This window comes from Phocoena phocoena, chromosome 14, assembly GCF_963924675.1.
Source record: "Phocoena phocoena chromosome 14, mPhoPho1.1, whole genome shotgun sequence".
In the NCBI taxonomy this organism is placed as follows: Eukaryota; Metazoa; Chordata; class Mammalia; order Artiodactyla; family Phocoenidae; genus Phocoena; species Phocoena phocoena.
In genome coordinates this window covers 31,099,018-31,124,982 of record NC_089232.1, presented here as the reverse complement: position 1 = coordinate 31,124,982, position 25,965 = coordinate 31,099,018, and the positions used below count along the sequence as shown (strand labels likewise).

Sequence of the window (25,965 nt, the reverse complement as noted above, 5' to 3'; positions counted from 1 at the left end):
TGCTCAAAACCAAGGAGTATTTACCTACAAAGCCCTGGGTTTTGAGGAATGACTCCAAAATACCTGGGCCCTTATTAGTTTACCTTATCTTGGGAATTTCTCTATCTTTTGCTCTAGCCAAGTTCAAGAATTTACAAAAAGAAAGAAAAGAAAATGGAAAGGGGACTTCCGCGTTTGTTGTCTTTCTTTTGTCTCTTGCAGTTCCACATACAACTTAGCAGTGAGTACGGGCTGCCATTCTCAGGACATAACACAGAGAACACAGACCCCCCTGGAGGTAACAGTGAATCTAACTTACACAGGCACCACATTTCTGCCCTTCACACCATTGACTGGCAAATGAGCAATGGTTTGTAGATAGAGCAGGTGCAGGAGAGGTGGCTCCTGCCAGATGGTGCTAAAAAAAGGCCCAAGTCTGATACACAAGAGTCCTTCCATTAACCCATCCATGACCAAGGCAAAGTGTGTGGGTGGGGTTGGTCTTTCTCTGACTTTTGGGGCTTCTAGAATCTCAAAGGGTACCTTAAGTGATCCATCGCTTAACCTGGTTTTGCCTTGATACAAATGGCAGGGGTGGCCAAGAGACAGGGGATATAGAGGGGAAGCCTTTAGTGTAATATGCCTTCACTCATACCTTCTAGATGGTCCTGAGCTTCTCATACCCCAGAAAAGGGCTGACTAGGTACTGCCGCTTTCCTGCCGGAGTCCTGCAGTGGAACTTTAGTATGGCCTCTGAGAGCACTTCGTCTACCATATTCTTGCTGTAAGATGTGATGCATGCCATTTACCCTGCTGAACCTCCTCTATATAAAGGGATAATTCCACCTAGCTCACACGACCAGCTGTGGGAATCAAATGAGATAACTTGTGTGAAAAGGCAAATACAGTCTCCGATACATGCTAAATAAGCACTCCAGGATACATTACTTTTCTTTCCAGGAGATAGTCTTGCATTCTGTTTACTCAGACCAACTTCCTATAAACTACTGGAGGCTAGCTTGTCCCCAGGGCTCGGGCCATTCCAGGAAAGATGTCTTGACCATAGCAGTGTAACACGAGATGAAAAATTCCAGAAAGGGGCAGCTAGAGGAGAAAGACAACTGAAGGGTGCCACAAGGCAGAGTGTGCCCTAGACAGGGCTCCCAGCAGGAAATCCTGCGGCTTCTCACTTCAGCAGTATCACAGATGCTTGGGCCCAGAGAAAATCCCCCCCAACCACCCTTCCCTAAATTTTGACTAGACCCCAGGTTCAACTCATCAGATCATGGATGAACCCTCTGCCTTTTCCTCCAAACGCACTGGGCAGGCTGTGGAGCTCATGCTAGGAAAAGGGAAGCTTCTGTCCATTAAAAATCAGTACAGGGAACCACACAAAGCCTTTTGTTTTAAGGACTACCCTGGGATTAATGCCCCTGAAAAGTGGCTCTAAGGACCCGGTAAGAAAAAGCAATTTTTATATTTTGACTGACCGACTACCACGTGCTAGACACAGACTAGTGAGTCTGTGGAGTAGATATTTTGTAAAGGAGAAAACCGACAGAGATATGAACGACTCGCTCAGGTCAAACAGGCTGGCTAGAGCCCACGCTCCCTTTCCTTCCCCACCTGGCAAGACAGCCAGGGTGAGGCTCGGCCAATACTGGGAAAACGGGAGGGCCCGGGTCCCCGGGCGCAGCTGCTCCTTCCCCGCAGAGCCGCGCGGTCTGCAGCTCAGGGTGCGGCCCGGCCCCACGTGCCCCGCCGCCCCGGCGGACCCGTGGGCAGGAGTCCAGGATCGGCCCCGCCCGCGCGAGGGTGCCAGGAAGTCGGTGCCCGACCTCAGAGCTGATCTAAAGGCACCTGGGGCACGCCTGGGGGCCCGGCCGGCTAACGACCTCGGGAAGGCCTCGCGCCGAACCGCCGGCACCCCTCCCCTCCCAGCTCGCCTCGTCAGCTCCTTTCCCGCAGCCCGGCCCGCCGCCCTGGCCCACCCCAGCCCCACAGTGGGTCACGAGGCAGCGCCTGAGCTTCGTTGCCGGGTGCGGCCCGGTCAGTCCCGGCCGGGCCAGGGCTCGGCGCCAGCGCCCCCGCCCCCGCCGCCGCCCGGCGCGCGCCACGTCCCCGGCCCCGCCCCCGCGAGCCACGCGGGGAACCCCGGTGACGTCACCGTCCTCCAGCTCTCGCCTTCCCGCGCTCTCCAGAAAAGACGCGAAGGTGGTGACGTGTCCTGGGGTTTAATGCGGCTGCGCAAGAGACGTCCGCAACAGAACGTCCTGCGGCGCCGCCTGGTGGAAGAAAAGCACCAAACCCGCCGGAAAAGGCGGAGCGGGCGAGAGGAGAACGTGACTGACATCAGCTCGCGGAGCCGAGGGGGCGGCTGCCACGTGACCAGCCCCCGCCCTCGGCGCCGGGAGCCTTTCAATTCCTCATTTTTTTAGTACAGTGTGGAAGCTTGATTATTATGCCCCTTCTTTTAAGGTTAAAACCTTGCCTTTTCTCAAACTTATCAACATAAGTTATATTGCTGTAGAAAATTTGGGGTGGAAAAATAAAGGAAAAGATATGAAGAGAAGGAATAGCAGTACCCCTTTTCATATTTACTTCCAGACTTTCTTTTACTTTAATCTTGCTGTATGTCAGTGTAAGTACAAAAGCTCTTAAGGAGGGACAAAAAGCAGCAAAGCTAAGTTAGAAAAACACGGTAGAGACTTCCCTGGTGGGGCAGTGGTTAAGAATCCACCTGCCAATGCAGGGGACACGGGTTCGAGCCCTGATCCGGGAAGATCCCACGTGCCGCGGAGCAACTAAGCCTGTGAGCCACAGCTACTGAGCCTGCGCGCCACAACTAAGCCTGTGAGCCACAACTACTGAGCCTGCCTTACCTACAGTCTGTGCTCCGCAACAAGAGAAGCTACTGCAGTGAGAAGCCCGCGCACGGCTACAGAGAAGCGCCCGCTCACCACAACTAGAAAAAACCTGCGCACAGCAATGGAGACCCAACGCAGCCAAAAGTAAATAAATAAGAAAACACGGTAGAAGAGAGAAGTGCAGAATAGGCGAGACGAAAGGGTAATAGTATTAATAAACGTTTAACAGACTATCTTATTTACTCTGCACATCATCCAGACGAGGAAACTGGGGCTCAGAGAGTTAAATAATTTGCCTAAGGTTGCACTGTTAATAAGCGGGTGGCAGAGTGGGAGTTTGAACCCAGGGGTTAAAATCTGAACCTTAAGATGGTGGTCTGGGGAGAAGGGCGAAAAACGGCAGGGAACATATATGGTAGCTGACTGACTTTGTACTTCTGTAACTGTCGATGGGAACTAGTTCCTAGGAACATGGCTACTGCCTCCATCAGTTGGATCAGGTTTGCAGGAGTGTGCCATAAAGCAGCCCAGACTAATATGCTGCCTTGAAACACCTGGCTACATGCAAGGGCCACTAGTTTCAGAGTGTCACCGACCTCCAGCACTGCCAATGAAAGGTGGGGGTCAGCACCTGCTCAGGTATTAGGTCCTGCAACTCAAAGTGAGGCTTGCAGTCCAGCAGTGTTTCTTCAGTCCATCAACTTTCTTTATTCAGCTTGATGTTACAAATGCGGAGTCTTGGACCCTACCCTGGAACTTCTGAATGAGAATATGCTTTCTAACTAGATCCCTGGGTGATTCCTATGCACACTAAAGAACTGTTGTTATCATGTCACCCTGCTCCCTTGGTGATACAGGTGGGATGGTAGAAAGATGTGAAGGGAGCTTGTGGCGCTGGATGGTGGGAGGGCAGGGATAGGGAGGAGGTTTTGGTTTTCTGTTTTGGCTGCGCCACGTGCCCTGTGGGATCTCAGTTCCCCGACCAGGGATCGAACCCAAGGCATGGCAGTGAAAACCTGGAAACCTAACCACTAGGCCACCAGGGAACTCCCTGTAAGGAGGTCTAAAAAGAGGATCAAATACGGAGTATCAGTAAATATCACAAGATGTGAAGGAAGAAAACTAGGAAATCAGAATCTGGGAGATTAAAAAACAAAAAAGAGTATATTGAGGGGGGAAGCAGGTCCATCTTGGGAAAATTCACCAAAAAAATAGACACAAGGGCTGTTCTCTGTGACTGACCTTTCTGTGTTGTCTGTGACTTTTGCCTGAGAGGGTCCATTCACTCGAAGGGCCTGGAGGAGGGCAGCCCCTGCCCATTCCCTCACCTTCAGCACATAGAGTGGGATTTCTCTGAATTCTAGTGGAGGGCAAATTTTGGCCTGTTTCTGACATCGGACACCAGGCAGTGACAGCAGAGTGCTTCTTGGATGACATATACAGGTTGCACTCTGTAAGTGGCCAGGCCTGGGGGCTGGTGTGGGTGCATGTGTATGCACATGTGGGCTGGAGGGAAGGGAAGTGATTGGCAGATCAGACATGACAGGAATCAGTGAAAGATTGGGTGGACATATGTGAGTGGAAATTGCTAGGCCCAGAAAGTCACAGAGCTGATGACATCTGGTACCTTGAGAGAGCCAGGTGGCAGGCCTACAGAACTCCACTTAGGTGGGTGCTTCTTGGAGTCAGATTTTCTGGAGGTCTCTGAGTGGCCTGTCGCTCCTCTAGATAGTAGCAAGCTGTTGAGATGATAGCAGTTCTGGTAGAGGCAGGTGTGAACCAGAGTGTTCTGGGTGTGGGAATACAAGCTGTTCTCATCATGGTAGGGCCCCCCGCCATGTTGCCTGGAGGAGGAGTTAAGATGCCATCCATCTCAGACCCATCAGTACACTTAGTCTGAGGATGGTCCGTCTGTCTGTGCAGTAGACAGGAGGCTGCGTGGACCTGGAGGGTCTTGCGCTGCTCACTCCAGAACACAAAGAGTGGCTGCAGCATGGGAAAGCAGCAGGTGGGCAGCCCTCAGAGCTGGGAGATTCCAACGCCTAATGGAGGTGTGCAGTGGATGGTACAGATGGGAGTATGTATGGGTGGGTGCAGGGTTTGAAGAACACTGGACTGTTGGGAGTAGCTAGGACCACTCTACTCTTCTGGCATGGGGCAAGTCTGAAATGAGGTCAATACTGATGGTGTCCCAAAGGTGTCTGGATGCTGGGGGTGGGTGTAATGACCCTACTGGTACTCCTAGGACCATGCTTGACCTGGTAGAGAGGGTATCAATGTAGAAAAGGTCAATGTAACTCTGAACCCCATTTCAGATTTTGATGAACTGTGTTGGTGGGCTGGGGTGGTCCTGGGTGGAAGATCTTGGCGCTTGAGTGGGGGCCTCTTTTGGTGAATTATTTGCCCCAGCCATGTGTCTTATGGCTCCTGTGGTTCTTCTGGCCCCTGTGGTTGGAGTCAAGTACTGCTAGACCCAGCCAGGATTTGCCTGTCACTCACAGGTTTGGCTTGATCAAAAAGCTGTGACTGATGTCCTCAAAGTACTGAGGTTGAAAGACTTCTCAGAATAGGCCAACCACTGTGTTTCCTCGGGTGTTTTTGCTTTTAAAGCAAACACTCTGCCGCACCTAGTTTTAATTTCTCCTCTTCTCTATAGCTATCCAGGCCGTTCCTCTCCTTTATTTTATTTTATTTTGTCCGTGTGGCACGGTTTGTGGGATCTTAGTTCCCCAACCAGGGATCAAACCCATGCCCCCTGCAATGGAAGCGTGGAGTCCTAACCACTGGACTGCCAGGGAATCCCCACCTTCCTCTCCTTTAAAGCCCAGCACAGGTCTCATTCTCCATGGACCTCTGGACTCTCCTCAAGGATTTTCCCCATTGTCAGAAGCACTTGGGAGCTCTCCACACAAGCTAGCTCCTCAATCGTAGATAGACAACCCTTAATTTGCCTACCCATCCCCCTCTTGTAAGGGCACAGCTCCCCCTTTCACCAAAAATGATCACAGACTCCCCCACCCCCACCCCAGTTAGGCCCAGCAGAGCCTTTCTTTTGGGGATTTTGGACTTTGGATCAGGGAGAGTAGAGCAGTCAATCCTGCTCTAGTGTGGAAGTGAAAGCCATACTTTCAGGTGCATTAGGAGCCAGAATTCCTACCAGAAGGAGATGCTCTCTGCTGAGAGAGAGTGAAGCCTCAGGAGAGGTGGAGATGGGTCAGATGGACCCTGGCTGCAGGGGTTCTGAGGCCTAGCCACACCCCAGCTCCACCCCAGGATGGTTGTCCAGCCCTATTTTAATGTCCATGAACCAGTCATTCATTCGCATTTTGCCTGAGCTGGTTAGAGTTGGGTTTTTGTTATGTGCAATCAAAACAAAAAGCCTACCTAAGGACTTTTCTTGTCTTCCCAAGGACAGTGAATTATAAGGAATTTATATTATAAGGCAACATGACAGAGTGGAAAGAACATGCACTTTGGAATAAAATGAAACATTTTTAATGCTGTTTCCAGCAAGATACTTAATCTCAAAGAGACTGTTTAAATTTATAAAAGAAGGGGTGATGGCTAAACTCAAAGAATGATGAGGACTAAATGAGAAAAATGATCAAATGAGAATCTAAATGAAAATGCCTGGGATGTAGTAGGCAAACAGGAAATGTTCATTCCCTTCTTTTCTCCTTAAAGGCAGGCTTTCATTCTGTGTCTTTCAGTGTATCTCCATTCTGTGATCAATGAATTAAAAAATAGGAATTGAATTTTACCACCTGTTAAACTTTTTGGAGAGTAAAGAAGGAAAGAAAAATCAAGAAAACAAGCAATTACAAGCATTAGTTTGAAATGTCAAATACTGCCTTGACACCTGGATCTCTTTTTCCTGTTTTACTATCACCTGAATCTCCCGAAAGGTTTATAATTTTATAATTAGGCCAACATGAGATATAATTTGGAAAAACTAGTGACACTGTGCTTTGAGAAGAGAATAAAAGGGCATGACTGGAATTCTGCCAGGATGATCATCAACCTTCTGCCCTAACCAGGGTATTATTAACTTTCCAACACTGTTGGTGTAAGGCAAGTGCTGCTAACTTCTCAGAGAATTAGGAAAAGGTTGAAACAAACTCTAAAGGTGAGTCCTTCGAGAAGGTATGTGGGCTGGTTTTCTTTTTGTTCCTTCAAAAACTAGCCAGGAATACCACCCAATTTATAATGAAGACTATACACAGCAGCACCAAAAGGGCTATGTACAAGAAGAGTTTTTCTTCAACAGAATCCACTTGAATGTGTTGAGAAACCGCATCTTAGCTAAGAGTAGTTCACTAAGGAACAGAGCCATCTAAGTGCCTAACTAGTATTTAAAGTTGTCAAAGGGTGGGGATGTGCAAATTTAGCAGCGAAAGACCCTTTTGTTTTGCCTCAAGGGAAAGTGATGGTGGTCAGAGGGGCCAGTTCCAAGGGCTGGTCCAGGGGGGGCCGCTGTTCTTGGTACTCTGCCACATGCCCATTGCGGTGGTGACCATACTCAAACTTGATCCGCAGCTCGCCAATCTTGGATTGGGGAAGAATATCTGGAATCCACTCAATGATGAAAGGTGTTGGCTCCTTTTGATCTGGGGAAGTGTTGCCTGAAGAAAACAAAACAAAAGAAAAGAAAAAAGATTGATTAGTACAATTCCAAAATAAATTTGAGTCTGGACAGGACTTCCCTGGTGGCACAATGGTTAAGAATCTGCTGCTAATGCAGGGGACATGGGTTTGAGCCCTGGTCCGGGAAGGTCCCACATGCCGCGGAGCAACTAAGCCCGTGTGCCACAACTACTTAAGCCCATGTGCCACAACTACTGAAGCCCGTGTGCCTAGAGCCCGTGTTCCGCCATAAGAGAAGCCACCACAACGAGAAGCCCACGCACTGAAATGAAGAGTAGCCCCCGCTCGCCGCAACTAGAGAAAGCCTGCGCGCAGCAACAAAGACCCAATGCAGCCAAAAATAAATAAATAAAATTTAAAAAAAATTGAGTCTGGACAGATCTTACCCTGTTCACAAATTTTAAAAGGAAATTAAAAAAAAAAAAAAAAAAGGAAATGAAAAAGAAGTTAAAAAAAAAAACTATATGAGGAAAAAAAAAGGCACGGGGGGCCAACAAGAAGAATCAAGGGAAGGGAAAAGTGACTACTGCTGTATCTATCCAAAACAAAGTTTCAGGGAACTGTCTGGCATCCTCAAATAAAATAAGACCCAGCTTTTATGAAAATAGGGCCAAAAGAATCACAAGGAGAGCCCAGCCAGACTAAGAGGAAAAGACAGCTGGATGAGGTTAAAAAGGGAGACTATCAAGAAAAGGTCAAGGTTTCAAGGAAACTAGAAAGAAACAGACTTAAAATCTACATGGTTCTAAAACATATTACAAATCCATAATAACAAAAGAGTGTGGGGCTTCCCTGGTGGCGCAGTGGTTGAGAGTCCGCCTGCCGATGCAGGGGACACGGGTTCGTGCCCCGATCTGGGAAGATCCCACATGCTGCGGAGCGGCTGGGCCCGTGAGCCATGGCTGCTGAGTCTGCGCGTCCGGAGCCTGTGCTCCACAGCGGGAGAGGCCACAACAGTGAGAGGCCCAAGTACCGCAAAAAAAAAAAAAAAAGTACTGGCATATGTCTACACAGATTAACAAAACAAAACAGAAAGATCCAAAATTGATACAAAAAGAACAGGAATTTAAGATAAGGTAAAAGTGGCATTTTCAATTAGTACAAGAAATACAACTGTTTATTTCTTTTTTTTTTTTTTTTTTTTTTTGCAGTACGCGGGACTCTCACTGCCGTGGCCTCACTCGCCGCGGAGCACAGGCTCCGGACCCGCAAGCTCAGCAGCCATGGCTCAACGGGCCCAGCCGCTCCGCGGCATGTGGGATCCTCCCGGACTGGGGCACGAACCCGCGTCTCCTGCATCGGCAGGTGGACTCTCAACTACTGTGCCACCAGGGAAACCCACGAGTGTTTCTTATAACAAATGGTGTGCATCAACTACATAATTATCTGGAAGAAAATAAAAGGCAGAATCTTACCTCATAACTTACATCAAGATAAAGTCCAGAAGATCAAAGATTTAAACGTGAAAAACTCAGGTTAAAGAATGCTTTTGAAAAAATGTAAAATACTAGCAGAATTAAAAATAAGCATATGGTATCACCTTCAAAACTATGGAGACAATTAAGCATAGAAAACATAGTCCATTTAGCACAAAACAAAAGAACAAAACAAGGAGACAGAAGACCAACTCTATCAATTATAATAAAGGGGATAAACTATTGAAATTGGAGAAAAATCAAAACCAACAATATAATATTGATAAGAGATTCAATAAGAACAAAGTGTCACAAAAAAGTTAAAAGGATGGCAAACATCAGAAAAATGTAAAACAAAAGAAAGCTGGTGTCACTTGTAATATTGAACAAAGATGAATTTAGGGCAAATGTTATTTTTACATTGATAAAGTATTGCTATGTACTGAATCTACATTCTCCCAAAATTTCTCCCAAATTTTGTATCCTCCCAAGATTCATAAATTGAAAACCTAATCCCCGATGTGATAGTACTTGGAGGTGGGGCCTTTGAGAGGTGATTAGGTCATGAGGGCAGATGAATGAGATGAGTGCCCTTATTTTAGACCCCAGAGACATCCTTGCCCTTTCTGTAATGTGAGGACACAAAGTGAAGACTGCTGATGGCCGTCTTTGAGCCGGGAAGCAGGCCCTCACCAGACATCGAATCTGTTGGTGCCTTGATCTTGGATTTCCCACCCCGCAGAACTGTGAGAAATAAATTTCTGTTGTTTGTAAGCCACCCAGTTTATGGTATTCTGTTATAGCAGCCCAAATGGACTAGACAATATATTTTCATTGACATCTGTCAATAACTCTGATGTACCAAAAACACTGCATTACAATACTCAAAGGCTTTTTGCAATGTCAGAAGACATTTAGAGAAACATAACTGTAGTAGGAAATTGTCTCACAACTCTGCTATCTAAGTTGTATAAGTCTTAAAGCTACACAAGACTTTACATTGGATAAATAATAACATCTTTGCTAGCACAAATTAATATCATATATTAGGTTAGTGAGAAAATATTTTTAAATCCCTAAAATAAATAGAAATCGAAAAGGCACATCTTCTGATCTCAAAATAATAAAAGTAGAAATTGATAGCTAAGAATATAAAAATCAAACCAACTCAACCAACTGGAAATTTTAAATACAAAGTGTTGGGGACACAGAGAAACTAAACTATGATTAGAGACTATTTAGATATTAATAAGAAGAAGAACCTTAAATGTTCTTATTATCAAACATGAATTTTAAAAATTAACTGATAGGGCTTCCCTGGTGGCGCAGTGGTTGAGAGTCTGCCTGCCGATGCAGGGGACACGGGTTCGTGCCCCGGTCTGGGAAGATCCCACATGCCGCGGAGCGGCTGGGCCCGTGAGCCATGGCCGCTGAGCCTGCGCGTCCGGAGCCTGTCCTCCGCAACGGGAGAGGCCACAACAGTGAGAGGCCCGCGTAACGCATAAAAAAAAAAAAAAAAAAAAAAATTAACTGATAATTTCAAAAGGTATAAAAATTAAAAAATTCCAAGAAAGTGTTAGAAAAAATTTTTAAAGAGTTAGGAGAAATTTTTACAGACAAAAGCATAAAATAGTTCAAAACAGACATTCAGATAAATACAAGAGCCAGTTCTTTGAAAAAGACAAAAAATTCTTGGAGTATATAACTATAGACCTAGGTTTTAAAAGTTATGTGATTATCCTCTATACCAAAAATTATAAAAATGTACACAATTTAAATTTTGGATGAAAATAGGAGAATTTTTTGGGAAAAAAACAATTAAAATTGACTAAAGAAGAGGTAGGGACCGTGAGTACAAATATAAATCAGAAGAAATTAAGTTTTTAGAGAACTGCCTGCAAGTAAAGTTTAGGTCCAAGAGAATAAATTCTTTCAAACATTCAAGGAACAGATATTTCCTAAGCTATTTTTTTAAATTAATTTTTATTGGAGTATAGTTGATTTACAACGTTGTGTTAGTTTCTGCTGTACAGCAAAGTGAATCAGTTATACATATACACATATCCACTCTTTTTTAGGTTCTTTTCCCATATAGGTCATTACAGAGAATTGAGTAGAGTTCCCTGTGCTATACAGTAGGTTCTTATTAGTTATCTATTTTATATATAGTAGTGTGTATATGTCAATCCCCAAATCCCAATTTACCCTTCCCCCCAAGATATTTAATTTGGTCCAAAGCTTTCTAAAATCATTTTCTATATAACTATTACAAAACGCCAAAAAAGATAGCCTCCAAAAAAGAAACTGTAGGCAGTTAATACTTATGAATCAATAAGAAAAAATCCTAAATAAAGTATTAGCAAATAGACTCTACATAATACATATTAAAATAAAAAAGACCACACAGGATTTATTCCTGAAAGGCAAGATTACTTCAATATTAGACACTTATTCATAAAATTCACATTGTAAATCAATTATACTTAAATAAAATAAATAAATTTCATTGCACTTGGGTCAAAACAGTTCATCTTTTGAGGTTTCTCAAAAGACGGTAAAAAGGTATTTCAAGGGACTTCCCCAGTGGTCCAGTGGTTAAGACTCCCCCTTCCAAAGCAGGGATACAGGTTTGATCCCTGGTCGGGGAACTAAGTTCCCACGTGCTGTGGGGTGTGGCCAAAAATTAAAAAAAAAAAAAAAAAAGGTATTTCAAAAAATTAAATTCTAGGGAGTTCCCTGGTGGTCTAGTGGTTAGGATTCGGTGCTTTCACTGCTGTGGCCCAGGTTTAATCTCTGGTTGGGGAACTCCCACAAGCCATGTGGTGAGGCCAAAAAATAATACATAAATAAATAAAAATAATTTAAAAAACAACTACATTAAAAAAAATCAATTCTAGTTCCTAATAAAGATACTTAATAAACCAAGAATATGATATGCTGTTATAATAAAAAATTTTATCTGAAATCAATAACCAATAGTTCATTATTTAATAGTGAAACACAGAGCAGCTTTTCCCAGAAAAATTCTATGAAATGCTAATGGTATTCCCCTGAAAAGTGTTGACCGGTCAAATAAACTGGGGAAAACTTAAGTTAAATAAAGTTCAACAGGTATTTTAATTTCAGGATCTTTTTAATATGCAAATTTATAGGATGAGTTACTAAGAGGGATACATTATATTCTAAGACACTACTCCCTACTGCCTCCCTACTCCAGTTGTAACATTATCTGCGATCTGAGTATATCATACAACCAGGGAAGTTCTCATGTGGCAAAGTTTTTTTTCCCAGCAAAAAAGTTATTACAAAATTGACTGAACAAGGGTTCAGGGAGTCTTAGAATCAAGGGTCTTAGAATCAAAGAAATACAGTATGTAGCATTTCTCAAACTTATCAGATCATGGAACACTTTTTTCACAGCATACTTATCATTATCTCTTCTTCAAGACAGAGTTGGAAAATGCTATGCTGGAGGAGTTTTTACTATAGTAAAAATGATAGTTTTACTATAGTAAAATGAAAATCTCAGCTGCTAGCTTTAGTATTGTTCATTGTTGCTCTTGAAGTTGTAGCTAATTTAACAAGAAAAAAACAATGAGATATAAACATTTGATAGGAAACAAAATTATCATTATTTTTCAAGTGATATAATTGATTTCCCAGAAACAACAGGTAAACAACTATCATCGCTACTAGGAACTCATTAAGGAGGGCAATTTGATAGTAATTATATCAAAATCAAGAGCTTTCCATACATTGGCAGTAACAAGTTAGACACATGATAAATATCTTATTCCCAAGAGCAGCCAAAAATATATTTCACAAGAATTTGACAAAATAATTATAAATTCTAAATTTCTTGGTGACACAGTTCACTGCCCTGACAGTGCTTATAGCCTAGTCAGTAGAAAGACAGGTGAGTATTGGATGGCTAGGAGTGAAGGCTCTGGAGTCCAAAACTGCCTGGAGTTGAGGACCAGCTCCACCACTTTACTAGCTGTGTAACTCTGGACAGGTTACTGCACCTTTCTTGACCTCAGTTTATTCATCTGTAAATGGGGATCACAGAATCCACCTCTGAGTGGGCTGATGAGCATTAAATGGATTAATCTAGGTAAAGAACTTAAAATAACAGCTGGCACAGAGTAGGTGCTCATTAAGTGCTACTTGTTATAGTTGTCATTATTATTATTAAATTATTATACCCAAGTTAAAAATAGACAAAGAAAAAGCAATGCATCAAATACAAATGACTAATATGAAAATTTACTCTCATTAACATTTGAGGGTAATGCAAATTAAAAGAATGATAGAACATTTTTTGGCTATCAAATCAATAAAGATTAAAAAAAGAAACTCTTGGGGACTTCCCTGGTGATGCAGTGGTTAAGAATCCGCCTGCCAATGCAAGGGACATGGGTTCAATCCCTGGTCCGGGAAGATCCCACATGCCACGGAGCAACTAAGCCCGTGCACCACAACTACTGAGCCCACATGCCACAACTACTGAAGCCCGCGCACCTAGAGCCCATGCTCCACAACAAGAGAAGTCACCGCAATGATAAGCCCATGCACCGCAATGAAGGGTAGCCCCCTGCAATGAAGAATAGCCCCCTGCTCGCCACAACTAGAGAAAGCACATGGGCAGCAATGAAGACCCAACACAGCCAAAAGTAAAAAATAAAAAGAGAAACTCTTTCACGCATGGCTAGCAGGAGTAAACTGTAGAAATATTACAATCTTTCTGGACGGCAGCGCGACAAAAACAATCAAAAGTCCTAAAAATGTACATAATCTTTGACCCTCCAGTTTAACTTTTAAGAATTTACCCGAAAGAATATCCTAAATAAATTAGGAAATAATTAAGGCTATAAAAGGTTTGTCTAAAAGGAAGTTAATTATAAAAGGAAGCACTGTTCATAATAGCGAAAAGTTTGAAACAACTTAAATTCAGAATTGACTAGAGTGAGATAACGAATGAATTTTATGAAGCTGTTTAAAAATGTTGTATTCACAATAGCCAAAAGGTTGAAGCAATCCAAGTATCCAAACAGATGAATGGATACACAAAATGTAGTAGATACATATAATGAAATATTGTTCAGCCTTAGAAAGGAAAGAAAATTTGTCACATGCTACAATGTGGATGAACCTTGAAGAGATTATGCTAAGTGAAATAAGCCAGTCACAAAAGGACAAAGACTGTATGATTCTAATTTGAGTCATCAAATTCATACAGACAGAAAGTAGAATGGCAACCAGGTCTAGGGGGAGGCAGGAATGCAGAGTTAGTATTTAATGGGTAGTTTCAGTTGAGAAAGATGAAAAAGTTCTGGAGATGGATGGTGGTGATGGTTGCACAACAATGCAAAAGTACTTAATGCCAGAAAACCTTAAGCTTAAAAATGGTTAAAATGGGGGCTTCCCTGGTGGCGCAGTGGTTGAGCGTCTGCCTGTCAGTGCAGGGGACACAGGTTCGTGCCCCGGTCCGGGAAGATCCCACATGCCGCGGAGCGGCTGGGCCCGTGAGCCATGGCCACTGAGCCTGTGCGTCTGGAGCCTGTGCTCCGCAACGGGAGAGGCCACAACAGTGAGAGACCAGCGTACCGCAAAAAAAAAAAAAAAAAAAAATGGTTAAAATGTTAAGTTTTATATTACATGTTTTATAATAATAAAAAAAGTTTAAAAAATAATGTTGAAGACAGACATGGAAAGCTGTTCATGATATATTTTTAAGTGAAAAAAGCTGCTAAGATATGATCCCATGTTTTAGAAACTCTTTTTCTTTTCTTTTTTTTTTTTTAAATTTATTTATTTATTTGTTTGTTTTTAGTTTTGGCTGCGTTGGGTCTTTGTTGCTGTGCACAGGCTTTCTCTAGTTGCAGTGAGCGGGGGCTACTCTTCGTTGCGGTGCGCAGGCTTCTCATTGCAGTAGCTTCTCTTGTTGCAGAGCACGGGCTCTAGGCACGCAGGCTTCAGCAGTTGTGGCACACGGGCTCAGCAGTTGTGGCTTGCGGGCTCTAGAGCGCAGGCTCAGTAGTTGTGGTGCACGGGCTCAGTTGCTCTGCGGCATGTGGGATCTTCCCAGGCCAGGGCTCAAACCCGTGTCCCTTGTATTGGCAGGCAGATTCTTAACCACTGCGCCACCAGGGAAGCCCCTAGAAACCCTTTTCATGCACAGAAAAAAAAGTCTGAAAAGGTATACACCAAAATCTTAATGATGGTATCATCTATAGTGGGTGGGATTACAGGTGGTTTTTATTTTTCTCCTCCTTTATGCTCTATAATGAAATCTATGATTTCTGTATAATGAACAGGTATTACTTCTCTGATTTTATTTTTTTTTTAAATAAATTTATTTATTTTTGGCTGTGTTGGGTCTTCGTTGCTGTGCACGGGCTTTCTCTAGTTGCGGCGAGCGGGGTCTACTCTTCATTGCTGTGCATGGGCTTCCTCTAGTTGCGGCGAGCTGGGGCTACTCTTCATTGCGGTGCGTGGGCTTCTCATAGCGGTGGCTTCTCTTGTTGCGGAGCACGGGCTCTAGGTGTGCAGGCTTCAGTAGTTGTGGCACATGGCCTCAGTAGTTGTGGTTTGCGGGTTCTAGAGCTCAGGCTCAGTAGTTGTGGTGCATGGGCTTAGCTGCTCTGTGGCATGTGGCATCTTCCAGGCCAGGGCTTGAACCCATGTCCCTTGCATTGGCAGGCAGATTCTTAACCACTGTGCCACCAGGGAAGCCCTCTAATTTTATTTTTAAAGTACTGGCTCAGATGAAACAAAACACTTTATTCCATGACTGCCTTTACAAAATGTGTGAATGTGTCTTCTTTGTTCAAGGTCAAGCCCCAAAGTCGAGGACAGCGTAATACACACAGGTGACCCTCAAAGGAAGGTGTGCTATTGAAACCACCAATTTACTTACCAACTTTGAGAAAAGTTTTTAGTTCCAAGGGTCGCAGCACTGGTTGCTTTTCTATACGACCATAGGTTTCTGCTATGCTCTCTACTTCTACTTTAGGGCATTTAAACAGCTCATAAGTCCCATCCCGGTTCTGGATAAAACTCCGGGTGATTTCCAAAGGCATCTGCATGTGGAGACAATACCAAGAAAGGTGAGAAAGGAAAAACTTTCAAAGTAGACAAACACTGGATGACAACAGATTTTATTCATTCTTTTCTAAGTACACTCAAATTAACTAAAATCTCCCCTTGTATTTTCAAGTAAATTTTTTCAACAGTTCTGCCTTTCCTTTTCTCTCTGTAACTTTCATTTGAACCCTTCCCAAACCATAGTGAACTGAACGCCTAATACCTTCATGGTCACATGACTGCTACTGGCACAGACCTGCTCTAAAATCAGTTTTATTCCCTCCCCTACTGCTCTGCTAGCAACAATCTTCTCCTAAAAACCCTACCAATAGCACCTATAGCTGACCTCACATCCTGTGTGCTTCCACCATCCTTGGGACTAAGCCAGACAGAGCTTGAACTGAATTTTGCCTTTGCCACTAAACAGCAGGCTGAGCTTCTCATAGCCTGTTTCTCATCTGCAACATACTGTTAATACCAGTGCATGGTTGTGAGATTGAATGGGGTGATACAGGTAAGTAACGTGCAACACAGAAGCTCCACGACTTGACTTTGCTCTGGGGCTGCTGCAGTGCCTCCCTGAACCCCGCCCTTTTCAGGCTAGAAGCTGTTTCTGCGACATCCTCCATTTAAAGAAGTTCCTCAGGTGTCTTTAGTGCAAACATAGGCCTTTCCTAAAGTTCCCATGTAAGTTCTATAGTTATCAAACAATTTATTTTTCTGAATATAACAGTGCCTTGCAATTCAGCTAATCTTAATGTATTAAATCACACGATGCTGAGTTTTCCACACTATTCCATTATCATAGGAAGGGAAAATCCTCACATTTTTAGGATCTGCTTGAAAAAAATGTCTAATATTGCCCCTGTGAGAAAGGACACAAACTACTTAAGAATCATTTCTCTAATGAGAGCGAAATTGCAGTTTGGAGAGGAACACTGAATTGTGCTGGACCCACGGACTTCACAAATAGTATATCATCTCAAATTATATATATACTTTCTAGCTGCTTGCCAGTTAACCTAGGGCTTACCATGGCTAGAAGGGGATCATTATTTAATTTACAAGAAGGAACATCCCTGTTTTCTGATCCCAAAGGCAAAGAAAAAAGGATACTCCAATTTAAGATACATCCTCAAGCTACAGGGAATACCTATTAAAATCAGAGTTGGAACAATAAAGCCATGAATATTTCTGAATAATCTCTTAGTATGAAAAAAAGGAATTCTCTTTGGTGTCCATGACTCAAGGAGCTGGTGCAAACATACTTCCCGCACTTGCTTCCCTCTCTTCCCCTCTCTGCCCTCCCACTATTGGAGAAATAAACTCTTACCTCTGGGGTATCTAAGATTTGTTTAACTTGCAGGATATTCGTGATATGCCAGGTATACTTGGAAAAGGTTCCCAGTGGCAAAGCATCTTTGCGAACAAAAGCTTCAAGATAAAAAGGGGGTAAAATTAGACTATCGAAAAATAACATGCTCTTTCATTGAATTTGTTATCCAGTTTCTGGAGAGTTCAGTGAAGTGATATTCCTGCCTTATAGAATCTCAGTCCTCTAAAAAACGTATTTTATACACACACATACACACACACACACACACACACACACACACATATGTTTTGGGTTGGCCAAAAGGTTTGTTCGTTTTCTTCCATAAGATGGCTCTAGTATTGCTTAGTGGTATTTTTTTTTGCGGTATGCGGGCCTCTCACTGTTGTGGCCTCTCCCTTTGCGGAGCACAGGCTCCGGACGCGCAGGCCCAGTGGCCATGGCCCACGGGCCCAGCCGCTCCGCGGCATGTGGGATCCTCCCGGACCGGGGCACAAACCCGCGTCCCCTGCATCAGCAGGCGGACTCTCAACCACTGCGCCACCAGGGAAGCCCTGCCTAGTGGTCTTTAATTTCATTTGAAACAATCTTGTTAGATTGTATGGTGACAACTGTCATATCAGTTGCATTTAAAAAAAACATCAAAATTGGTGAATTTCTGTGTATCCATTTTAATATTGAAGATGGAAGAAAAAAAGCAACATTTTCCTTATATTATGCTTTATTATTTCAAGAAAGGTAAACATGCAACTGAAACACAAAAAAAGATTTGTGCAGTGTATGGAGAAGGTGCTGTGACTGATTGAATGTGTCAGAAGTGATTTGTGGAGTTCTGTGCTGGAGATTTCTTACTGGACGATGCTCCACAGTTGGGTAGACCAGTTGAAGTTGATAGCGATCAAGTCGAGACATTAATTGAGAACAATCAACATTATACCATGCGGGAGATAGTCGACATACTCAGAATATCCAAATTAAGCGCTGAAAATCATTTGCAGCAGCTTGGTTATGCTAATCGCTTTGATGTTTGGGTTCCATATAAGTTAAGTGAAAAAAACCTTCTTGACTGTATTTCCTCATGCAATTCTCTACTGAAACGTAATGAAAATGTTCTGTTTTTAAAACAAATTGTGATGGGTGATGAGAAGTGGGTACTGTACAATAATGTGGAACGGAAGAGATCATGGGGCAAGTGAAATGAACCATCACCAACGACACCAAAGGCCGGTCTTCATCCAAAGAAGGTGACGTTGTGTATGTGATGGAATTGGAAGGGAGTCCTCTATTATGAACTCCTTCTGGAAAGCCAGACGATTAATTCCAATAAGTACTGCTCCCAATTAGACCAACTGAAAGCAGCACTCAGTGAAAAGTGTCTGGAATTAGTCAGCAGAAAACGCTTCATCTTCCATCAGAATAACGCAAGACCGCATGTTTCTTTGATGACCAGGCAAAAACTGTTAGAGCTTGGCTGGGAAGTTCTGATTCATCTGCCGTATTCACCAGACATTGAACCTTCAGATTTCCATTTATTTCGGTCTTTACAGAATTCTCTTAATGGAAAAAATTTCAATTCCCTGGAAGACTGTAAAAGACACCTAGAACAGTTCTTTGCTCAAAAAGATAAAAAGTTTTGGGAAGATGTGTGATTATGAAGTTGCCTGAAAAATGGCAGAAGGTAGTGGAACAAAAGGGTGAATATGTTGTTCAATAAAGTTCTTGGTGAAAATGAAAAATGTGTCTTTTATTTTTATTTTAAAAACGAAGGAACTTTTTGGCCAACCCAATAGATATATTTTTTGGCCGTGCCACGCAGCTTGAGGGACATTAGTTACCCCACCAGGGATCGAAGCTAGCCCCGGCAGTGAAAGTGCTGAGTCCTAAGTACTGGACCGCCAGGGAATTCCCTAAAAAAGGAATTCTAGAAGCAAATCTATAATAGAGTTTTGGCAGAAATGTGACGAATCAAATGATAAGGATTTCTGCTATAAAAAGTCTCTGATGCTTCTTTTGAGATACTACTGATTTTTGACATCTTGGCAACTTGTTTGTTTGGTAAGTCTACACACAGAGGACTCTATTATAAAACAGCCTCTTACAACTTTAGATAAGTCAGAGGTCAAATCATAGTCCTTAAAATAACTACATAGAGTTTAAGCCTGCTCATGTGGTTGCCAATCTATTGCCCTGCCTCCCAGATTATAAAGGGGTTCCACTGAAGGACCCCAAAAGATCTAAGCAATGGGTTAAAATTAATGTATTAGGCCTAAAATGGTTTGTTTTTGTTTTTGTTTTGGCTGCACTACTCAGAATGCGGGATCTTAGTTCCCCGACCAGGGATCGAACCCATGCCCCTTCAGTGGAAGTGTGGAGTCCTAACCACTGGACTGCTAGGAAATTCCAGGCCTAAAGTTTAAACTGGAAGCATCAACACTGTCTCAAGGGACTTCCCTGGTGGCACAGTGGTTAAGAATGCGCCTGCCAACGCAGGGGACACGGGTTCGAGCCCTGGTCCGGGAAGATCTCACATGCTGCGGAGCAACTAAGCCCGTGCCCCACAACTACTGAGCCTGTGCTCTAGACCCTGTGAGCCACAACTATTGAGCCCACGTGCCACAACTAATGAAGCCCACGTGCCTAGAGCCCATGCTCGGCAACAAGAGAAGCCACCAGCCCCTGCTCGCCGCAACTAGAGAAAGCCCGTGTGCAGCAATGAAGACCGAACATAGTCGAAAAAGAAAAAAGATAAATAAATTTATTTAAAAAAAATACTGTCTCAAAAGTCAGATAGATAAGATAAGGTGTAAAGACAGAGATTTTTATGGCCCTAAACAGAGAGATTCACAGCTTGACCTATTAAAAGACAGAATTAAACATCAGTCCTGGGAATTCCCTGGAGGTTCCGTGGTTAGGTCTCTGAGCTTCCACTGCAGGGGCACAGGTTCGATCCCCAATCAAAAACTAAGATCCCACATGCTGAATGGCTCAGCCAAAAAACAAACAAACAGAAACGCTTCAGTCCCTATTACATCATCAAATAACAATTTACTGAAGAAATAGCTCTGATTTCTAGCTGTAGTTACTCTTGGGCTATTTGTCCCTGAGCAATCTTTTCCTTCTCCTTTTCTCTCCCTTATTTCCTCATACTACCAAATAAGTATCTTGAGATCTCTAGTAGAAAGGTATTATATAAAACCAAGAAATAAGTATCAGAATACTATAATTATAAAATGTTCCAAGCCTGAGAATCACTCTAAAAATAAAATCTCCCTTCATCATAAATGGGGAATCGTGAAAAACAAGTTTTAGCTTTTGACACATACTGTAATATGCTTCCAAGAAGCCAGCCCAAACAACAATTGGCGACTGCAATGCTTTTGTTGAAATTGGTTCATATCTAGAAAATATCCAGCTTCTTGGTGGGCACCTTCATTGTGCTTCATCGGTGATTCTTTTACCAACATTGTGCTTTCGGAATCTTTCCATCAACTCTTACTAGCATAAGCATGGGGCCTTTGAAGAGTGTGATCATTATTCTAAGAGCTGATGGGCTAAGGCTTCATGCTCTGAGCATGTAACTGGACGTCCTAATCATGAAAATTCCACACAATTTTTCCAAACATTATTCTCTAAGGTCAAGACATCTATTGCTATTCCTGAGGAAAAATCCCATACCTGTGGTAGAGTTGGGAAGCCGTTTTTTTGCACTTCCTATGGATATTCTCTGTTGCAGGGCATCAAAAAAGGACTGAGGAATGTGGAACACCAGTGGCTCTGGTTTGCCTATAGGAAATAAGAAGAAGCTCATTTAAAGAAACTCAGTGGGCTTCCTGGTGTGTAGGGGAAGGTGGAAGAAATGGAATTGATGGGTAGAGTAATAACTAAAAATACCACTGAGATTTTTTGCGCAGCACAGGCTCCGGACGCGCAGGCCCAGCGGCCATGGCTCACGGGCCCAGCCTCTCCGCGGCACGTGGGATCCTGCCGGACCGGGGCACGAACCCGCGTCCCCTGCATCGGCAGGCAGACTCTCAACCACTGCGCCACCAGGGAAGCCCTGAGATTTCTTTATACAGAGGCAAAAAGAAGGCTTTGATTGACCTTTATGAGTCAAGCACTGTCGCCTGCCCTACTCTTGACCCCTTGCAATTAAAACAAATACAGCACACTCTTGTCATCTACCAAAGATAACTTTTCAAATCCCTAATTTTGTAAACACTGCCACAGCACAGACTTCTCCCTTTAAAGAGGACATGAAATGAGATGAGAACATTGAGGCTGAGATGAGAAGGTAAACTTGATTCACTGCTGCTCACTATCCCAGGCACCTGCTGTTTGCATTCATTTTCTCAGATGGTCAGGACTGCCAATGCCAGAGACTGCAAAGTTAGGACACTTTATCCAATAAGCATCAGTCTCCTCTCTGATGTGAAGACAGGCAAACTGTTTGAAAATACGTAACAAACCTCCTTTAAAAAGTAGCAAGAAAAAAAAAAAGTTGCAAGACACTAGGTCAACAGAAAGAGTGTTCAGGGGAGAGGGTGAAAGAGTTCAGAGTTTTCCTTAAAAACTCTGCCCAAGAAGCAAGCTCCAACAGAGGGAAAACATCCAGAACCACATGGCTTAACATATAGCTTCCACCTGCGTGTAGAAGGTGTAGTTCTTAAAGACAGTTCACCTGCCTTTCTGAAATAAAGATCAAGCCAAGAAAAATGAAAATGAAAGGTTTTGTAGAATTCCATATTAAGGTTTTACATTCTATCAATTGATTTTACCTACTTAATTGAATGCAGAATGCCAATGACAAAACTGTCACTGCTTTTGAGCCACTAAAATTATTTTTTAATTTTTATTTATTTATTTTTGACTGCATCGGGTCTTAGTTGCGGCACGCGGGATCTTTCGTTGCGGTGTGCAGGCTTCTCTCTAGTGGTGGCGTGCGGGTTTTCTCTCTCTAGTTGTGGCGCATGGGTTCCAGAGCGCGTGGGATCTGTAGTTGTGGCGCCTGGGATCCAGAGCGTGTGGGCTCTCTAGTTGAGGGGCTCGGGCCTTAGTTGCCTCACGGCATGTGGGTTCTTAGTTCCCCGACCAGGGATCGAACCAGCATCCCCAACCAGCATCCCCTGCATTGGAAGGCAGATTCTTTACCACTGGACTACCAGGGAAGTCCCAAGCCACTAAAATATTAATATCGGGGCAGTTTAGAGAAGTCACTACAGAAAGGTTTTTAAAATCTTTCATCTTGAAATTAGATTATGATCTGCAGAGATCATTACAGCTCTAAAACTGCTAACTTACCACAACTCAGCTGATGGGATGCTAGGGTTTAGGTAAATTAATCTTGAAAAGCCCTTGTAAAAGACATAGAATCACAGTCCAGGAGAGAGCTGATGGTGACTTTGACAAAGGTGGTGGTAATGGAGATGGTGAGAGGGGGTGTTACAAGGAATGGGATGAAAAAGGACCACAGTTTATAGTTTACATTATTGTCAATGTTCTGTTTTAAGTTCTGGGAGGTGGGTTAGTAGGTATTTATTATATTATTTAAAACAATATATAAATAAATTTTTAAAAGAAAAGAAAAACATAGACTTTCTCTTTAACCTTCTCTAGCTTATTTTGTTTTTCTAAAAAGTAACTTCTGAGGTTTTATTTATTCTGAATTAATATAAATAAAACTAAGCATGTATTTCAACACCTCCATTCTTGTCCCTTCACCATGAAGCCACAACTGATCTAATCCTTCAAAACCCATGTCTTCCTACTGAGTGTCTGCTGTTGGGCTACCATTCAGTTTGGGGTGCTTTATTTTTAAAATGATATTCATAAACTTCAACATATTCAGCAAAGAACATCAAAATGATGTGAGGTTTGTAAATATGCCACGAGGAGTGTTTGAAGACCTGAGATGTATCACTTGGAAAAGAGAAGACCTGTCAGGCAGAGCAAAGGGTGTGTGCAGTGGCAGGAACTGTTATTTGAAAACGGGAACAGACTTATCCCGTGTGACTAGAGCACAGAACTAGAACCAACAGGAAGTATTATCAGCAAACATTTCCACTTAGTATGAGGAAGACCTTCCTCACAGTTCTCACTGTCTAACAATGTCATGAGCTGCCTCAAAAAGCAGTGAGCTGCTCATCACTGCACAAAGCCTGGAAAATCATCCATCAAGGATGCTTTTAAGGCAATGGGCAAGGCTTGGGTGGATGGTCCACCTCTGAAACTGCTGAGGTTCTATGAGGCTATCATGATCAACCCAAATCCAGCTTGTGTTCTCCAATCTTCCTTAGCATGTCTGTGTAATTTTATATGACTGTCTTAGTCTCACAGGTTTAGAGTTTTTTCTAAACTATTTTCTCCCTTGCTTTAAGTGTGAGGATTAGAATAATCTTCTAAGGCTTTGGTATCTCCCTTACCAAATACACACCCATGCATACCCCAAGACCAAGGCTCTCTACCTTTACTTATTATTTGCTGTGGTTTTTCTCTTCCATCTCTAAATTCATTTTGCTGGTCCTGCATTTTTATTATGTGATTATTCCTTTATTTCATTTAGATTTCTACTCTCTTGCGGCCCAGAGCACTCTAGACTAAAGCCCAATTACTTTTTCTATCAAAACAAAGTAGAACTATAACACAATTACTTTCATTTCTCCGACCTTCAGCAACAGCCCAGTTGGATGACCAATACTTACCATCAAACTGATAGTGCATGGTTTGATGGATGCGTTCTGTGACACTGGCCAGCCAGTCTTGGAAGGATAAGGTCACTTGTGCCTCATCTAACAGCTGACTACAGCCTAGGGAAAAACAAAACAAAACTCTTCATTAATGTTTTTCTTACAGAATTTAACAGTTAGTTGAAGTTTGAAAAAGCTAAGGAGTTTATACGTAAAAGAGGAACAAGCTGAAATTCAAAGAAAGTAGATACAATAAGTGAAATGGAATATTGCAGGATTCTTTTAAAGAATCCAACTAGTAAAAAAAAGGAATAGAAAGCTCTGAGAGACTAATGGGTTTAAGATTATTAACCACAAAAGATTTGCAGTCTTTCAACATCAAACTGCAAATTGAAGAACGGCCTTGTATAATGGCTGTTTTAGAGCCATTAATTGGCCCTATTCCTGATGAATATGTCTATATACCCAATGACCTACCATTCTATTCTATTTCTTCTCCTGAAATGTTTTCATATGACTGAAGTATATATCCCCTTTTATTTTTATTATTTTTTAAATAAATTTATTTATTTTATTTTTGGCTGCGTTGGGTCTTCGTTGTGGTGCGTGGGCTTCTCATTGCGGGGGCCTCTCTTGTTGCGGAAAACAGGCTCTAGGCGTACAGGCTTTAGTAGTTGTGGCCTGCAGGCTGTAGAGCGCAGGCTCAGTAGTTGTGGCACACAAGCTTAGTTGCTCCGCGTCATGTGGGATCTTCCCAGACCAGGGCTCGAACCCGTGTCCCCTGCATTGGCAGGCGGATTCTTAACTACTGTGCCACCAGGGAAGCCCTATCCCCTTTTATAAAGAGATAATGATGCCAAAACGACTATTCATTTAAGTTACAATTCTCATAAATAAATGCATATAGTGCTAATTTGGATTAAAAGCTATTTTCTTTTTTCTTTGCACCAAAGTGATAAAAATTTGTTTAAAATCTTCTACCAGATACTTTTTTTTTTTTTTTTTTTTTTTTGCGGTATGCGGGCCTCTCACTGTTGTGGCCTTTCCCGCTGCGGAGCACAGGCTCTGGACGTGCAGGCTCAGTGGCCATGGCTCACGGGCCCAGCCGCTCCGCGGCATGTGGGATCTTCCCAGACCAGGGCACGAACCCGTGTCCCCTGCATCGGCAGGCAGACTCTCAACCACTGTGCCACCAGGGAAGCCCTACCAGATACTTTTGATTTGTTTACTTCCTGACCTTTCAAAAACATTTATTCTTGGACTGTGTAAGTTCTTAATTAATTAATTAATTAAGATTTGGTCTTGTATTGTTTGCTATTTATGTATCGGTCTTGTCTTCAAAACCAGAGTATGAGGGCAGGGATAATGTCTAATTTTTAATCACCCAGCCATAGTATATGAGAGTTAAGAAAATGTCGACCCCCAAACTTACAAGCTTAACTATTCTGAGTAGAAAATTGACATATATAAATTTATAAGTTATATTCAAATTAAGTCATTCTGTCTCTTAAATGTTACTGCTTTTAGGTGTTTTCAAAGTTCACTAACTTTGGAGAACAGACTATATTTGTCTTTCTCAACAAATATTCATCAGTATAATTGTAAGATATGTTTCTTCTTCAATTTGGAACCCCTATACCAAATTGCATATGGGTAATCAGCAACAAAAGGAAAATATTTTACAAAATATGTGCTGCCAAAACATGTCAGTAATTTTTGTTGCGTTTATTATTTAAAGACAATTTGGGGGGGGGGCTTCCCTTGTGGCGCAGTGGTTGAGAATCCGCCTGCCAATGCAGGGGACACAGGTTCAGTCCCTGGTCCGGGAAGATCCCACATGCTGCGGAGCAGCTAAGTCCGTGCGCCACAACTACTGAAGCCCGTGCGCCTAGAGCCTGTGCTCTGCAACAAGAGAAGCCACCGCAATGAGAAGCTCGCGCACCAAAATGAAGAGTAGC

The 25,965-nt window shown here is 42.9% G+C and overlaps 1 protein-coding gene across 2 annotated transcripts in view; it reads right to left on the bottom strand.

Moving 5' to 3' along the window:
• Window positions 1-6,788: 6,788 nt before the first annotated feature.
• The window catches only part of C14H2orf42 (chromosome 14 C2orf42 homolog), a 41,350-nt gene continuing 22,173 nt past the window's right edge, over window positions 6,789-25,965 (bottom strand). For both annotated transcript variants that reach the window (XM_065891162.1, XM_065891163.1), the window contains 5 exons: window positions 24,023-24,127; window positions 21,000-21,107; window positions 17,325-17,425; window positions 15,825-15,987; window positions 6,789-7,468 (listed from right to left, as the gene is read on the bottom strand). In XM_065891162.1, coding sequence (XP_065747234.1) covers window positions 7,260-7,468; window positions 15,825-15,987; window positions 17,325-17,425; window positions 21,000-21,107; window positions 24,023-24,127 — 686 coding nt within the window. In that variant the 3' untranslated portion in view covers window positions 6,789-7,259. The remainder of the gene's footprint in view (window positions 7,469-15,824; window positions 15,988-17,324; window positions 17,426-20,999; window positions 21,108-24,022; window positions 24,128-25,965) is intronic.